General features: G+C 58.1%; 2 protein-coding genes across 2 annotated transcripts; both read right to left on the minus strand.

The window, feature by feature from the left end:
* Positions 1–4,647: 4,647 nt before the first annotated feature.
* LOC135976900 (free fatty acid receptor 3-like) lies at positions 4,648–5,565 on the minus strand. The gene has a single exon (XM_065574657.1). The coding sequence runs from the start codon at positions 5,563–5,565 to the stop codon at positions 4,648–4,650; it is 918 nt and encodes a 305-aa protein (XP_065430729.1).
* A 5,547-nt stretch (positions 5,566–11,112) lies between these two features.
* Positions 11,113–15,343, minus strand: LOC135976745 (free fatty acid receptor 1-like). The gene has a single exon (XM_065574039.1). It carries the CDS (start codon positions 13,267–13,269, stop codon positions 12,283–12,285), a length of 987 nt encoding a protein of 328 aa, XP_065430111.1. The 5' UTR covers positions 13,270–15,343; the 3' UTR covers positions 11,113–12,282.
* Positions 15,344–17,159: the final 1,816 nt, after the last annotated feature.

Below are 17,159 nucleotides of genomic sequence, written 5' to 3' on the forward strand. Positions count from 1 at the left end.
CTCCTGGACTATTAGGTGGATAGAAAGCTGGCTAGATTGTTGGGCTCAGCAGGTAGTGATCAACAGCTCAATGTCTAGTTGGCAGCTGGTATCAAGCGGAGTGCCCCAAGGGTTGGTCGTGGGGATGGTTTTGTTCAACATCTTTATTAATGATCTGGATGATGGGATTAATTGCACCCTCAGCAAGTTCGCAGATGACACTCTACTGGGGGGAGAGGTAGATACGCTGGAGGGTAGGGATAGAGTCCAGAGTGACCTAGACAAATTGGAGGATTGGGCCAAAAGAAATCTGATGATGTTCAACAAGGACAAGTGCAGAGTCCTGCACTTAGGACGGCAGAAGCCCATGCACTGTTACAGACTAGGGACCGACTGGCTAAGCAGCAGTTCTGCAGAAAAGGACCTGGCGATTACAGTGGACGATAAGCTGGATATGAGTCAGTAGTGTGATCTCGTTGCCAAGAAGACCAATGGCATATTGGGCTGTATTAGTAGGAGCATTGCCAACAGATCAAGGGAAGCGATTATTCCCCTCTGTTCAACACTGGTGACGCCCAATCCGGAGCACTGCGTCCAGTTTTGGTCCCCCCACTACAGAAGGGATGTGGACAAATTGGAGAGAGTCCAGCGGAGGGCAACAAAAATGATTAGGGGTCTGCAGCACATGACTTATGAGGAGAGGCTGAGGGAACTGGGCTTGTTTAGTCTGCAGAAGAGACGAGTGAGGGGGGATTTGATAGCAGCCTTCAACTACCTGAAGGGGGGTTCCAAAGAGGATGGTGCTCGGCTGTTCTCAGTGGTGGCAGATGACAGAACAAGGAGCAATGGTCTCAAGTTGCAGTGGGGGAGGTTTAGGTTGGATATTAGGAAACACTATTTCACTAGGAGGGTGGTGAAGCACTGGAATGAGTTACCTAGGGAGGTGGTGGAATCTCCTTCCTTAGAGGCTTTTAAGGCCCGGCTTGACAAAGCCCTGGCTGGGATGATTTAGTTGGGAATTGGTCCTGCTTTGAGCAGGGGGTTGGACTAGATACCTCCTGAGGTCTCTTCCAACCCTGATATTCTATGATTGTGGGAACAGGGCTGGGTGTATGCACCAGTCAGCACATCTCTCCAAGAGTCGTGCCCTCCTGCAGTTAGAAACCGTCAGTCCCTCTGCTCTCCCTAACGGTGGGAAACCCACTTTCCCTCCCAGCTTGTCTCGCTGCTGAGATGTGGTGGCAAGACATGGAACGATGAGTGGATCGGACCTGATGGTTCTGTTCCCAGAACCCTTGGTAATGCAGCCACTGCCGGGGAGGAATTGTCCCCTCGAGTCTCTTTCTTCGAGTGGGGGACCCATTCTGTGGGGGATGGAATGACCTCGGCCCACATCCTGACTCCCCAGCCTCAGTCTCCCATCCCCGTGGTGTTCTTTTGGAGAGGGATGAATGAGCCCCAAAAATGCAGATCCTCACCCCCGGCCTCATGCAGGGCTCTGGGTCCAGTGTCCTGTCCCTCCCGCACGGTGGAGACACATCAGTTACTATTTGCATAGTGCTGATAGCGTCGGGGCTGTGAGACAAAGGTGACGGCCCGGGCGCCCGTCCTCCTGGTGCGTGCACAGACGGACAGACGGACGTTCATGTGGGAGTGCCACGGGCTGGCTCCCCCATCCTTCCAGAGAGGAGACGGGTTTCAGATGGGGGCCTTTCTCACTGCACGGTTCATGCTTGGCATCTATGGACCCACCCTGTGCTCTTCTGCCATGATAGCCCTTGGCCCAGGAGTCCGGGCTCCCAGCCCCCTCTGCTCTAACCACTAGACCCTACTCCCCTCCCAGAGCTGGGGAGAAAACCCAGGAGTCCTGGCTCCCAGCCCCACCCCAACAGAGGAGCCGAATCCTGCCTGCCCCGTGGTGGTCGGTTGCCCCATTAGCTGCAGGGAGGTTGGGCCGGGCCGGCTCTGCCCTGGGCGAGGCAGGAGGAAATGGCTGCCCACAGCATCTGCCAGAGCTCGTGCTGCACCCAGTGCAGGGCCCCTGATATGGGGCCTTTGTACAACCCTCAGCACCCCGACTTCTGGAAAATCAAACGGAGCAACAAGCTTCTGCCACAACATTTCCACAGATTTCCCCTAGGGGGCGCTAGGTCCTATCCTGCCCCTGGATGGGGACTGGCTGGCTCGGGGGAGTGGGGAATGGGACAAGGGGAGGGGGAATCATGAGGGGTGGAATGCGGAGCATTTAGCCAGCTGGTACCAGAGGGAGGGGCTAACCCTGAGCGCCCCCTCCTTTCCCCTTGCCTATCCGGACTCCCAGCCCCTCCGCTGCAACCCACTAGGCCACACTCCCAGTAGAACCCAGCAGTCCTGACTACCGGGCTCTCATGTCTCTCCCTGCCTTCGCCATGACCCGGGGGCCTGGGGCGGGCACCCAGCACCCAGCTGCTCGCGGGAGGCAAGGCAGCCCTGCAGGGGGACGTAGTGGGGGCTACATGTATGGACCCCAATACTGAGCTCGCCATGGTCTCCCTTCCCTTGCCCAGTTCCAAGAAACAGAGCCTCCCTCCCTGCCCCAAGACCCAGAGAACCGGTTCCACCTCACGCAGGGCGGTGACCTCATTGGCACGGCCACGGGCGCCCCAGCACCTCACGTTGGACGCCCACCCGGCTGGGGTTATGTTCCGTCAATGGGATTTTTTGTTAATGACACCGGGGTTTATTATTTCTTTACGAGCCGGCTGGGGAAAATCTCATAACATTGCACAAAGGTCATAAAATTCCTCGTGAACAAAGGGCCCCATTGGGTGAGGTTTCTCTCCACCATCTCGGGAGGCAGATAGGCTGTGTCACTGGTGGGGCTGGGCCCCGTCTCCCTTGAAAGGGCCCCCTCCACCCCATGAGAAGCCCAAAGACTCCAGTTGGACTAGACTAACCTTGTGCCCCAGGGAGAGATGGGGAGAGACCGAGACCAAGGACCCTGAACAGAGGGCATCTCTGGGGCCACTCGTAACGTTCCATGGGCGAAGCCCTCAGCTGTTGTGCTAAACACAGCCAAGTGGCTGGGACACGAGGCAGATCTTGCTCATCAGCCTCGAGATGCCTCCACCTTCCTTGTGTGCGCTCTGCTGGCGTGCTGCAGCTACACGGGGTGGACTCCTTTCTGCAGTCAGGGCTGTCCAGTGACAGGTCCCATCAGCCGGGGGAGCAGAGAAGCTGGTCTCCTGGAAGGACAGGAGAAGTCACACCACCCTCCCTGGCTGTGGTCCATTGCTCATTGCAGGAAGCTGGGCTGAGTTTCTAAATCTCCTGCCTCCAGCCCACCCCAATATGGGTGAGCCGACCGTGGAGATCAGCCAGGTCTTGGAGCACCATGGATAGGGCCGGCTCCAGGGTTTTGGCCGCCCCAAGCAGCCCCAAAAAACCCAAAAACAAAAACACAAAAAGCTGCGATCGCGATCTGCGGCGGCAATTCGGCGGGAGGTCCTTCGCTCCGAGCGGGAGTGAGGGACCGTCCGCCGAATTGCCGTCGAATAGCTGGACGTGCCACCCCTCTCCGGAGTGGTCGCCCCAAGCACCTGCTTGCCAGGCTGGTGCCTGGAGCTGGCCCTGACCATGGAGAGACCCCGTCTTGTTGATGAACTCCATGGCCTGGCGTGGAGAGCAAAGTACAAGCAGATGAGTCCCATCAATGCCCCCATTTCGGGAACCCTCAACGTGCCCCTCCACCAACAACCTCCTGAGCATCACCCTCCTGGTAGCAGCACACACCTCCATGACAACCGCCCCAGGTTTATCTACCAACCCCAAATGAGCGAGATCCTGACCAGCAGCAATTGTGGGTGACGAATTTCCAGATGGCGACAGCCGCGCGCTTCTCCGTGCTGAGGGGAGCTCTCATATTGCTATTCCACCCCTGCAGCTCCGAGGTGAGCTCTGCGCAGATCTCTAGGGGCCTGGCCTGTCGCCCTGAAGTGCTGCCACCACACTGCTGCTCACCCCAGGATGGGTGGCCCTGTCCCACCGGTCGGCGCTAGTTGACTGAGCCCAGAAGTGGTGCCCCACCAAGTGAAGTCGCTCCCGGGAGTCCCTGGACACAACTAGCTCCTTGATTTTCCTCTCCTATCCGTATCATTGTGGCTGTCTCCAGCGCCCTCCGGCTCTGTGATGGGCAATACGCGTGCATCTGCCTGTTTGTATTACCACCAGGTTCCTGGTGCCCAGCACGCTGCCCCATAGCCAGAGGTTTGGAAGTGGGGATGGCTTGCCAAAGCCAAGCCAGAGGACCCATCGGTCCCAGAATTCCAGGGGCATCCCACAACACGCGAAATCCCAGGAGGCATAGAGGCGAATGGTGGGAGGTTGCAGCAAGAGACGCTCTCCTGGAAGGCTGTGTGGTTATTTGGTAAGTGCGTGTCCTGCGGGGCTGTGTGGATGCAATGATTCAAAAGGGAAGTTGCTTAAGCTGGTGCAAGCCAGTGTTCACACGTTAGCTTTGGGAGAGTTATCCCTGATTAAAGCGGAAACACCAAACCTGAAATAACTTGCAAGTGTAGACAAACCCTCATTTGGGAATATTCCTTCCCAGCCTTCAGTTCAGGGCTGGCAGGAACCATAACACGTCCTAGACCTGGTGGAGGTGGAACTGTGGTCCCCACCCCATCCATCTCACTGCACCATCTGCGAATCCTCTGTGGCTACGTTCTCCGTAGCCTCCAGCCAGACCCCAGGGCAGAGCCGGCCGAGCTGAAGCTTCTCCCAGGCGGCCTGCAGACACTCCAGGCATATCTTCTGGAAAGACGAGGAGGAGAAGTAGAAGATGATGGGGTCTAAGCTGGCATTGAAAGTGCTGAGGAGCAGGACGTAGACTCTCCACTCTGGGCTCTTATTCTCCATGTAGCCCACCACGTGGGAGATGTTGAAGGGGGTGAAGCAGACCAGGAAGAGGAGAAATGTAGCTGCCACCAGCCCGATGGCCCGGCGCTTCCTCCTGGGGTTCACCAGTGGCAGGGAGCGTATGATGGTGATGAATCTAGCGTAGCAGAAGGTGGTGATGCCCAGCGGAAGGCAGAAGAGGACCAAGAACATCTCCAGGCGGACGGGCAGCAGGACCGCCAGCTGGTGGTCGGTGAAGGTGGCGTAGCAGCGGGTGAGGTTGCCCGCTGTGTCATTGCCCCTGGCCTGGTACTGGACCACGTAGATAACGCTGCAGTGGGAGAAAGCAGCCACCCAGAACAAGGCCACAGCCACCACGGCGTAGGACAGCCGGCGCCCCGCCTTGTAGCGGAGGGGGAAGGCCACACTGAAGTAACGGTCAACGCTGACGCCAGTGAGCGAGAGGGTGGTAAGGTAGATGCTGCTGAAGAAGAGGAGGCCGGAGAGGGGGCAGAGGAAATCTGGCATCTTCCAGTTCATCTCCCAGGAGGCCTCGGCAATGCGGATGGGCAGGAAGGCCAGCAGCACCAGGTCGGACACCGTCAGGTTAAGGAGCAGGACGTCGGATGGCAGCAGGCGCCGGCGGGCCTTCACCACGAAGACGCAGAAGGCCAGCAAGTTGAGGGGCAGGCCTGTCACAAAGGTCACCATGTAGACGACCAGGGAGAGCTGGGGGCTGCTGATGAAAGGCATGGTGGGAAGAAGGGGGTGGCAGGGGCTGGGTTGACAATAGCAACCAGGGATCCACTAGGCCTTGGGATGGGAATGGAGATGGAGATGGGTTACCAATAGCAACGGGGGACCCACCAGGCCTTGGGTAGGGCTGGAGGCGGGGTTCCCGCAAGGCTCATTCACTGCAGAGAAAGGAGAGACAGGTGGGGTTAGCGAGCCCCCTTCGAGATCAGTCCTTAGACCAGTGGTTCTCAAACATTTTTACTGGTGATCACTTTCACATAGCAAGCGTCTGAGTGTGACCCCCCCCCCTTACAAATTAATAGCACTTTTTATATATTTAACACCTTTGTAAATGCTGGAGGCAAAGCGGGGTTTGGGGTGGAGGTTGACAGCTCGCGACCCCCCATGTAATAACCTCGTGGTCCCCTGAGGGGTCCCGACCCCCAGTTTGAGACCCCCCTGGACAAACTCCCTGGAGCCGGGGAGCAGCTCTTGGCTCTGTCTGTGCAGCGCCTGGTGCAGCAGGGTCCCGGGGCACCTGGGTGATACTGTAACGCATCTAAATAGCACTAATAACGTACAGCACCTGGCGTATGGGGGGTCCTGGGCCAGGGCTGGCGGCCCCTCGATCCTGACCACAGTACAGATATTACTCATCATTCCATTTGGTAGGAAACTTTCAAAAGCACTGACCCCGCCCCCTTCCACTCAGAACTTTGTTTTCTGAGTGACTGTTTTGAAAGTTTTTTCCAAGAATTTGGAGCAAAAAACCCCAAACCGCCCTCACACTTTGTCTCAGTCTCTGCCCCCTCCCTTTCTTTTTTATTCCCCCACCTCAAAAAAGAGAGTGGAAAAATTACAACAGTGAGTGAAAGTGGGGAAATAAGAACACTTTCACTCTCCCGCCCCCTTTTATCTCACTGGGGAGAAAATTGCAGATTCATGGATTCCAAGGCCCAAAGGGACCATTACGGTCATCCAGTCCCACTCTGAGCAGCGCCCAATCCAGGACCCCACGCTGGGGGTCCGGCCATCAGTCACGGATCACTCTCTCTCTAAGGCAGCGAGCCCCTGGGCCCAGGGCCCCACGGCGCCTCAGCCCATCTTGACCCCGCCTTTCATCTCCACTCCAGCACTCTAAGATGTTTACATTGTTCCCGGCCTGGAGCGAAACTGTTAGTGTTCCCCAAGAACTGCTATAAATCCTCCCGGCCAACAGCTTGACGTCTCTCCCCACCGCGTTATGGCAGGAACGCCGAGTGTTCCACCTTCCTACGTCTCACCTCTAGGGAGCTCTGGTTACTCAGGACCCCTGGGGTCTATCCCCAGCTCTCTGAGGGCAATGGAGTCTAGTGGTTAGAGCAAGGAGGCTGGGAACCAGGACTCCTGGGTTCTTTCCCCAACGCTGGGAGAAGAGGGGTTTAGTGGTTAAAGCAGAGGGCTGGGAACCAGGACTCCTGGGTTCTTTCCCCAACGCTGGGAGAAGAGGGGTTTAGTGGTTAAAGCAGAGGGCTGGGAACCAGGACTCCTGGGTTCTCTCCCCAGCTTTGGGGGGGACGGGTCTAGTGGTTAGAGCAGGGGAGGCTGGGAGCCAGGACTCCACGACAGCCACACCTGTGCCCGGGTTAATGGCCCTGCCAGACAAAGAGCAATGGGCAGATGCTCCCAGCATTCTGTGTGGGCCAAGTGAGCACCATACTCCTGGGGCGGTGGCCGGGGAGCCAGCCTGTCCCCCACCCTGGGGCCAGATCGGAGCTGGTGCCTCCTAGAGCGGGAAAGGCCCCGTGTCCCATTCCCACCCATCTCTGCTCTGGTAAATCAGGGAGAGATATAGATAGGGTGTATGGGGATGGATAGGTAGAGGGGATGTATGGGACTAGATGGATGGATGGGGGTGGGTGTTTGGGGACAGACAGACAGATAGATAACCTCAGTGCAGTTCCTTACCCCATGTCCAGCTCTGATTCTCTACTGGACCAGATCTCGGAGCACAGTGGATCTCTCCTCTTGCCCTGGCTGGGTAACTCAGCCTCCTGTCCGGGGCAGGGTTGATGTGACAGCTGATAAGGAAAACACTTTGGAGCCCAAAATAAACCTAGGTGTGGGTGTTTCAAGCAGCATTGGTGGGGCAGGAAGAGGTGACCTGAGCACCAAAATAGACACCCTGTTTTCTGTAGCTGCCGCTGACATCTGCACTGGGAAACTCCCCGGCTCCCTGAGAGGGGAGAATTTGTCTGTTCAACCACTAGACCCCACTCCCCTCCCAGAACTGAGGATAGGACCCAGGAGACCAGACATGCAGCCCCCACTGCTCTAATCCCTAGACCCCCCTCTTCTGCCAGTGTCAGCCTCCCTGCTCTAACCACTAGACCTCACTCACCTACCAGAGTTGGAGCTAGAACCCAGGAGTCCTGCCGCCCAGTCCCCGCTCCTTTCTAACAAAAGGCACTTCCCCTGAGCTATAGGAACCGAAGTCAGGTCTCCTTTTCCTGGTTCCTTTTCCTACTCACTGGAGCAGTGTCTTGCACCCTCAGCTGTCCTGATCTGGATCAGCCCCTAGACCAGTATCCCTGCCTGGCCAGCCAATGGGCACAGGACGGACGGCTGGGAGCCAAGCTCTGGACTCTGCATGGACCCCCTCCCCGACCAGAACTGGGGCCTACTGCCAGGCACTACACAGACACCCAGCAAGCATCTAAGAGATGAGCACCCCAAACTTGGAAGGCTTAGAGGTGGTGGGGTATGGGGCACAGGGCCTTTCCCTTCCAGGGGGTGCTGCCTCCCATCCGGCCCCATGCCCGGTGGACTGGCAGGTTTGCGGGGGCAGGCAATGGGGCACGGGGCCTTTCCCCTTTAGGGGGTGTCAGCTCCGATCTGGCCCCAGGGCCGGGAACTGGCAGGTTTTTTGAGGGGGGGGGGGGCAGGGAATGGTGCATGGGGCCTTTCCCCTCTAGTTTTCCTCTAGTGGCTCACAGACCAACTCTCCCTCCCCCTGCCAGTGTCCCGGGTCACAAAGCATCGCTGGGCCCTCGGAAACCGCCCTCCGCGCTTGCTGGCTGAACTGGAGAGACAGCAACGGGTGAGGCGCTAGGCAAGACCTGAGCAACCAGGGCAGAGTTGGGGTTACTGGCCCCGGAGTCCCCAGTGCAGGGCTCCCCTCCCCAGACACCTATCCCCCTTCCCTCCTCCCCAAACTCTGACCCCTTGTCAACTGCAGCTGGCTACAAAGCTTAGGCAAAGAGGGAAATTGTGGGTGGGGCAAGCCGGTAGTTACAGGGGAGCTGCGACAGTTTCAAGGAGCCCAGAGCCCTGAGCTCCCTTGACAGTTTCTAGAGACCCTAGAGATAACCAATGTTTGTAGGGAGCCTGGAGCCTAGAACCGATAGTTTTGAGGGAGTCCCGAGCCCTCCGTGATTGTGCTGAGGGAGCCCAATCATCCCTGTGGTGATTTCAGGGAAGCCCAGGGCTCAACCACGTAATTTCTAGAAACCCAGCCCTGCTTCCCCTCCTAGAGTTCCTAAGAACCCCAGTTCCTGCTCTGGACAGTTTCTAGGTACCCAACCACCCCTCCACGGGCCCGCAGCAATTTCCAGCCGCGCCTCCAAACCACAGGGACGCCTGGCGGTTTTAAGCAACTTCTGCTTTTGCAGAGCCCTAAAGTGGAACCAAAGGGGGGGGGGAGGGAGGAGAATGAAGGGGGGGTGGATTGGTCCAGATCTTCCTGTGACGCTCTGTAGCTCGTGGGAACACCCTACACCCCCATGTTCATCTTTATAAAATGATTGTGTGGTATCCAATGCAACGTTTGTCATGTCGGATTTCTTCAGAAGGCTCATGACGCACTGAGCATTGTTGTTCTAGTGATGTTATAGGAATTGTTGTTACAGTAATGTTATAGTGGTGTTATAGGTTATAATTTAATGTATATAGTTATGAGGCTGAAAATGTATCCTTGTAATTTAAAACAAGGCAAAAACTCTTCAAAAGCAGAGAGGCAGTTCACACCTCATCAGGGCAGGCATGGGACAAACCCAGCCCAGCCTCACAGGAACAAAGAACACTGGCTAGACAGTGACAAAAGAATCAGTTAGACCCTCGAGGGAGTCACCCCCTTCCTTTGGTCAGTTTGGGGCTGCGATGGGGTAATGCTCACCTGACTCTGAAGGGAGTGGGGCAAAGCCAAGAGGGAAGAAAGGACATGATAAAAGGGAGAGACATTTTGCCATCCTCTCTCTCTTCCACCTCCATCTACAGACACCACCACCATCAAGCGACTGAAGCGCTGATCAAAGGGGAGAGCCTGGCTGAAGAGCAACCAGCCAGCCTGTGGTGAGAAGCATCTAAGGTTGTAAGGGCATTGAAAGTGTTAAGATCAGCTTAGAATGCGTTTTGCTTTTATTTCATTTGACCAAATCTGACTTGTGCTTTGACTTATAATCACTTAAATCTACTTGTTTGTTCTACCTGGAGCCGTGCGTTTGGTTTGAAGCGTGTCAGAGACTCCCCTTGGGATCACAAGCCTGGGACATATCAATTTATTTGTTACATTGGCGAACTCATATAAGCTTGCAGCGTCCAGCGGGCATAACTGGGCACTGCAAGATGGAGGTTCCTAGGGTTGTGTCTGGGACCGGAGATATTGGCTAGTGTCATTCGGTGGCACAATCCAAGGAGCAGCTGACATGCCAGAGGCTGTGCGTGACCAGCCCAGGAGTGGGGGTTCTCACAGCAGAGCACGGTAAGGCTGGCGCCCAGAGTCAAGGATGGGAGTGACCTAGCAGATCACCAGTCCAGATAACACCAGGGGAACGTCACACCATCCCCTCCCAGCAAGCTGCAAAACTGCTGAGCTCTGCACAGCGGGAATGTGGTCTAGGCCAAGGGGTTGGGCAATACAGTTCTCATCTGCTGCCACCTAGTGGGCAGAGGGGAGACTGGCAGGTGTCTGGTCATTGATTCTCGCCTGCCAGGGCGTGTTGGACGGGCAGCGCTGAACCCAGGCCGAGGGGCAGCTGGGCCAGGCTCAGAGACCGAACGGGGCAATCGGAACTAGGAAGGGAGAGGCTGCATCGGCTGCACCTCCCGCTGGGCCCTTCTCCCCATTTAGACAGAGGGAACCTGAGGCACAGAGCGAGGCAGGGACTTGCCCAGGGTCACACTGGCAGCTGAGAATAGGACCCAGGAGTCGTGGCTCCCAGGCCCTCCGCTCTAACCACTAGGCCCCACTCCCCTCTTATAGCTGGAAATAGAACCCTGGAGTCTTGGCTCCCAGCCCCCCTGCTCTAACCACTAGGCCCCACTCCCCTCTTATAGCTGGAAATAGAACCCAGGTGTCCCAGCTCCCCCACTCTAACCACTAGACCCCACTCCCCTCCCAGATCTGGGAATAGAACCCAGGAGTCCTGGCTCCCAGCCCCTGCACTGTGCTGTGAGTGCAGCACACCCATTTCAGCGGGGGCCTGGTCTCAGTCGAATGATAACTACAATAACGATATTAATAATAACGACCCCACTGGAGCTGGGAAAACTTTATTGATTAAATCAGCACGGATCCGTTAGTGGAATGCAATTTACAGCCAGTGGGCAAAAGAGTCAGCGCTAGGGTGGAGTGGTGAGACCCCTGGGTGATCCCGATTGGCCCCAGCTGGGATCCGGCCCCATTGCCTCTGTTCCTACTAACTCATTGCTCAGTCCTGGGACATTCTTGCAGGAGCTGGGATTTCATTGACAGGAGATTTAGGATTCCCGCTGATTGTGGTTTGGAATATTTCTACGTCCAAGTTACACAGACCTCCCAGTTACCTCGGACATATCTCTAGCACCTTCCATACACAATGGGTAGGAATCATGGCCTCAGTGCCAAAATGCAGCCACCTCTGGGGCGGGGCAGCTGGGGAGCAGCCACACGGGGATGGCTCACCTGGTGCTGAGATGCAGCCACCTCTGGGTCAGGGCAGCTGGGGAATAACTGCACAGTGACACCTCATAGGCTGGCTCACCCAATGCAGACCTACAGGACGGAGTTTAGTCTATTCCCCCAGTAGCAGAGTAAGCCGTACAGTCTATTTCGCCCTAGGGGGGCGAGGGGGTCTGGATCATCTTCTATATCCAATTCTCCCAAGGCAGGATCCGTCCCATGGGGGTACAAAATGAGCACAAGAAATCTGGACCCTGCCATCACACCCCGCCTGGCATCTCCTCACCCCCCATCCCAGCCCAGTCAGGGATGTCCCCATCCTAAGGGGTCTTTCAAGACCACCAATGGTCAAGGTCATGACCATGCACTCATGTCTCAGTGGAAAACTGCTACCTCACCCCCTAGTCCTGTCAAAACCAGACACCTCCTTGTCCTAAGGGGGATATGTACTGACCCATGGATAGGCCAGGTTCTTGGACTCACGTGCCATCCAAGGTCGGAGACTACTAGTCCCATGGGGATTCTGTAAAGACCATGAATTTCCCGGTCCTTTGTCTTATGTCCTATCCAAGATCGAAGGTTCCGGGTGCCGTGGAGAATCTGTAATGGTCATGAATTTCCCGGTCCTTGGTCCTGCGTCCTATCCAAGATTGGAGGCTCCCAGCCCCATGGGGAATTTTTAAGGTTCATGAGCAGCCGGGTCCCACAGCCCATCCAAGATTGCCAATCTCCCCGAATCCTGTCCCAACAGCGTTTGGTGTCTCCTTGTCTCATGGTCACTTGGAGCTCCCCACCCCGGGGCCTGTACTTCCCTGTGATGCAGCCCCCTTCTCAGGCTGCCCCTTGCCTGCCTCCCTGTGACCCATGGTCATCTTCTGCCGGAAGGAGCTGCAACGCTGCCCCACGGAGCGCCACACCCAGGCCAGGCCGTGGTCCTTGGCCGAGGAGAGGAAGTAGAAGATGAGCGGGTCCAGGAAGGCGTTGCAGGCACCGGGCAGCAGCGCCACCCTGCGCCACCAGATGTCCTCGCCGCGGGCGTAGCCCACCACGTGGGACAGGTTATAGGGTCCGAAGCAGAGCACAAAGACAGAGAGCGTGGCCAAGGCCAGCCGCACCGCCCGGCGCTTCTTCTGCTCGTGGAGACGGGACTTGACGAGGACATGGATGCAGCCGGCGTAGCAGAAGACCGTGATCACCAAGGGCAGGAAGAACAGGGCCACGGAGAGCTCCAAGCGGACAGGAGCTAGCAGGGCCAGCTGCTCTGGACTGAATTCCTGGTAGCAGGCGGTGCCGTTGCCCATAAAGAGGGTGGCGTTGGCGCCCAGCGAAGTCTCCAGGATGAGCAACAGGACGCCGTGAAAGGCCACCAGGGTCCAGATGGCCACACAGACCAGGCAGGAGTAAAGGGGCTTCTTGTAGAGCTGGTAGCGGATGGGGAAGGCGGCGCCCAGGTAGCGCCCGGCACTGACCGCCGTCAGGAAGCAGGTGCTGGCGTAGAGCGTGCCGAAGTGGGCCAGGCTGTAGAGAGGGCAGAGGAAGCTTGGTGGGGACCAGCCGGGTGGAACCACCTCCAGGATCTTGAGTGGCAGGATGAGGACGAAGGCCAGGTCCGAGATGCAGAGGTTGATCATGTAGATGAGGTTGGGGGTGAGGCGGGTGCGGGCGCGGCGGTAGAAGATGTACAGCACCAAGGTGTTGGCGGGCAAGCCCAGCAGGATGGTGACCGAGTAGACGGCCAGGGCCAGGGTGTCCAGCGGGTCCATGGTGCCGGCTCAGCGGGGGGTGGAGGAGGGAGGCATCTCAGCTGGGGCTGGAATGATAACAAGGATGATCCCCCTTCACCGTGTCCCCTAGATCCAGCCCCCCATCCCTGCCCCACATCCCCTCAATCCATACCCCAGATCCCTGCCTCACGGCCCATCCCCTAGATCCACCTCCACATTCCTGCCCCACAGCCGCATCCCCTAGATCCACCCCCCATCCCTGCCCCACGTTCTCTAGAGCCACACCCCAGATCCCTGTCCCACGACCGCGTTGCCTAGATCCATCTCCACATCCCTGCCCCACGACCACACCCCCTAGATCCACCTCCTCATCCCTGCCTCATCATTACATCCCCTAGATCGACCCGCCCCCATCCCTGCCCCATGACCATGTCCCTTCGATCCACTCCCATCCCTGCCCCATGGCCACATCTCCTAGATCCACCCCCCATCCCTGCCCTACGGCTGCATCCCCTAGATCCACCTCCACTTTCCTGCCCCATGTCCACACACCCTGGATCTACCCCCAGTCTCTGCCTCATGGCCACGTCCCCTAGATCCACCCCCATCCCTGCCCCATGACCATGTCCCCTCGATCCACTCCCATCCCCGCCCCATAGCCGCGTCCCATAGATCCACCCCCAGATCCCTGCCCCACGACCATGTCCCCTCGATCCACTCCCATTCCTGTCCCACGGCCGCGTCCCCTAGATCCACCTCCTCATTCCTGCCCTACGGCCGCATGTCCTAGATCCACCCCCAGATTCCTGCCCCATGGCTGTGTCCCCTCGATCCACCATGATCTTTGCCCCATCACTGCATCCCCTAGATCCACCTCCATGTCCCTGCCCCATGGCCGCGTCCCCTAGATCCCCCCCCCCATCCCTGCCCCATGGCCACATCCCCTAGCTCCTACCTCTCTGGCTCAGCTCCCCACACCTGTGCTCCCGCCCGGCCTGGCTCCAGGGACGTGGCGAGCTGCTGTGCCAGCAGTCGCTGGGGGCGTGGATCAGCCTGCTCCCAGGTGGGATGAAATTGCCCAGAAGGAATTGTTCAACCAGGGCAGCTTCATCCCCCGGCTACGTGGCTGGGCCATAAAGCCATAAAAACCCGGGGAGGCGCAGGGGGCCGCCCTGCCCCACGGGCCCTTCTGCCTCGTGCCCCCCAGCTGGAGCGACTGAGAGGGAGAGAACGGCCGCCGAGACGGGGGCACGGCTGGATTATCCCCCACGGGGAATGGATCCCTCTGTGTGGACCCGGAGCTGGGACCCCGAAGTAGGACAGACACCCAGCCCCGCAATGTGACCCGATAAATGGGACTCGCCCCCTCATCCTGGGAGGAGATTTTCCCCACTTCAGAGGCAGCTGCCGCTCATCAATCCCTGCGTGGCGGTTTCCTAGCTGCCCCGCACCAGAGGTGGCTGCATCTCAGTGCTGGGTGATCCATCCCCATACAGAGTCGCTGTGTGGCTCTTCCCCAGCTGCTCCGCCCCAGAGCTAGACGCATTTCTTGGGGACTCCTTTAAAAGCAGCTGGATCCCCCCCTTGTTAGTGACAAGCAGCATAGCATGGCATTCAGGTGTGCTACAGGTGCTTTCTACCAACTGCCAACGGAGTGGTTTCTCCTAGCGCCAGAGCCGAGGCTAGAACCCAGGAGTCCTGGCTCCCAGCCCCGCTGCTGTCAGCCCATCAGTTGTCAGGGCCTGTTATTTTGATGGCTGATACAAAGCTCAGTGAGCGAACTCCCCCGAGATCCCTATCGCTCTGCTTGTTTCCGTGACTCTGTGGTATTTCCGCTGGGAGAGATAATGTGGTTTTAGAGACACACAGGAAGGCAAGGTCAACTCACTAGAGTGAATTGCTCCCTCTGAAGTGCTGCTGCAGGAAACCCCCAGCATGATCTCATGACAGAGCTGGCTGCATCTCAGGCCCAGCGAGCTGTCCCCATGTGGCGTTATGTGCGGCTGTTCCCCAGCTGCCCCGCCCCAGAGGTGGCTGCATCTCAGCACCAGGCTAGGCCTCCCCACGCAGTGTTGTGTGCAGCTGTTCCCCAGCTGCCCCACCCCAGCACTGTTCCCCAGCTGCATATCAGCACTGAGCGAGCCATCCCAAGCGGCGTTATGTGCAGCTGTTCCCCAGCTGCCCCGCCCCAGAGGTGGCTGCATCTCAGCGCTGGGTGAGCCATCCCCATACGATGTTATGTGCAGCTGTTCCCCAACTTCCCCACCCCAGTGGTGGCTGCATCTTGTAGTCGGTCAAGGTGTCCCCATGTGGCGTTATGTGTGGCTGTTCCCCGGCTGCCCCGCCCCAGAAGTGGCTGCATCTCAGCACCAAGCTAGGCCTCCCCATGCAGTGTTGTGTGCAGCTGTTCCCCAACTGCCCCACCTGAATCTCAGAGTCCGTCAAGGCATTCCCAGCTGCCTCACCCCTTACAGGCATGAAGTCACTCACACCCACACCATAGCAGGAAACTGAGGCACGGGTTAGAGAAGGACAGAATGGAGGAGAACCCAAGCGTCCAGATTCCCGGCTTCCCCTGCTTTTAACCCAGCAAGCTTGCATTGTGCTGGGGTATCAGGGCTAGCCCTGACTGCCAGGGGAGAGCCCCCACCCTGCCCCCTGCAGCACAGCGCCCCCTAGTGCTGCCCTGGGGCCTTGGGGCCAGCCCTGGCTGCCAGGGAAGAGCCCCCACTCCCCCCCACACACATACCCTGCAGCACAGCACCCCCAAGTGCCACCCTGGGGCTTTGGGGCCAGCCCAGACTGCCAGAGGAGAGCCCCCATCCCACCCCCTGCAGCACAGCGCCCCCTGTGCCACGCTCTGGCATTGCATCCCCTCGTACAGGACGCACAGATCTCTCAAATAAATACAGCTCCTGGCAAATGCTCATAGATCAATTTATTTCTTTTCCTGCTGTGGCAGCTGCGCCGGTTTCTCTTGGCAGCGGGGGCCGAACGCTCCGGTGCTTTCCAGCTGAGAGCTGTTTACAGAACTTGCTATTTGACCAGTTCCTGCTGCAGTTAATAGCCTGTAAAGTATTTTTATTGCTGATCCTACGGCGGGAAGAGATGCCAATTACATCCCTGATTCCTCGTGCCAGGCGCGTGCTGGCCCAGGCACTTGTTAATCAGAAAGGAAAGCACTGAGTGACTGCATGCGGCTGTCCCCTGGCTGTCCCACCCCAGAGCTGGCTGCATCCCAGCACCGGATGAGCCGTCCCCGTGCAGCGTTGCTGTGAAACAGACACTGCTCATAAACATTTCAGGGAGCATTGCAAATCCTTCCCCCTCCCCCCGCAATTAGATCTCACTCCCCTCCCAGAGCTGGGGATAGAACCCAGGAGTCCTGGCTCCCAGCCCCCCCCCGCTCTAACCACTAGACCCCACTCCCCTCCCAGAGCTGGGGCTGGAACCCAGGAATCCTGGCTCCCAGCCCCCGCACTCCAACCTATAGCGCACTAGAAAAGCTACAGAAGGTTGATCCGGCTCATCCCCTAGCACCCAGGGAGGAGGGGGGGACTTGGCCAAACCCACAGCCTGTGGGCCTCAGGAGGGTCGCCGTGCTGGGGGCCTAAACCTCAGGGGGCAGCACCTGGAGAGTCCCGGGGATAGCTGGGTGGGGGGGTAACCAGGGAAAGCACCCCCTGCTGCAAACAGGTGTGTCCTACAGCCAGCCGGGGAAGTGTGTGTGTCCCTGCTGCCCCCTGCTGGCTGGAACACCCCATCCCTTGCCCTGTGTGTGTGTGTGTGTGTGTGTGTGTGTGTGTGTGTGTCCCTGCTGCCCCCTGCTGGCTGGAACACCCCATCCTTTGCCGTGTGTGTGTGCGTGTGTGCGTGTGTGTGTCCCTGCTGCCCCCTGCTGGCTGGAACACCCCATCCCTTACTCTGTG

Source organism: Chrysemys picta, chromosome 20, assembly GCF_011386835.1.
Source record: "Chrysemys picta bellii isolate R12L10 chromosome 20, ASM1138683v2, whole genome shotgun sequence".
Lineage (NCBI taxonomy): Eukaryota > Metazoa > Chordata > Testudines > Emydidae > Chrysemys > Chrysemys picta.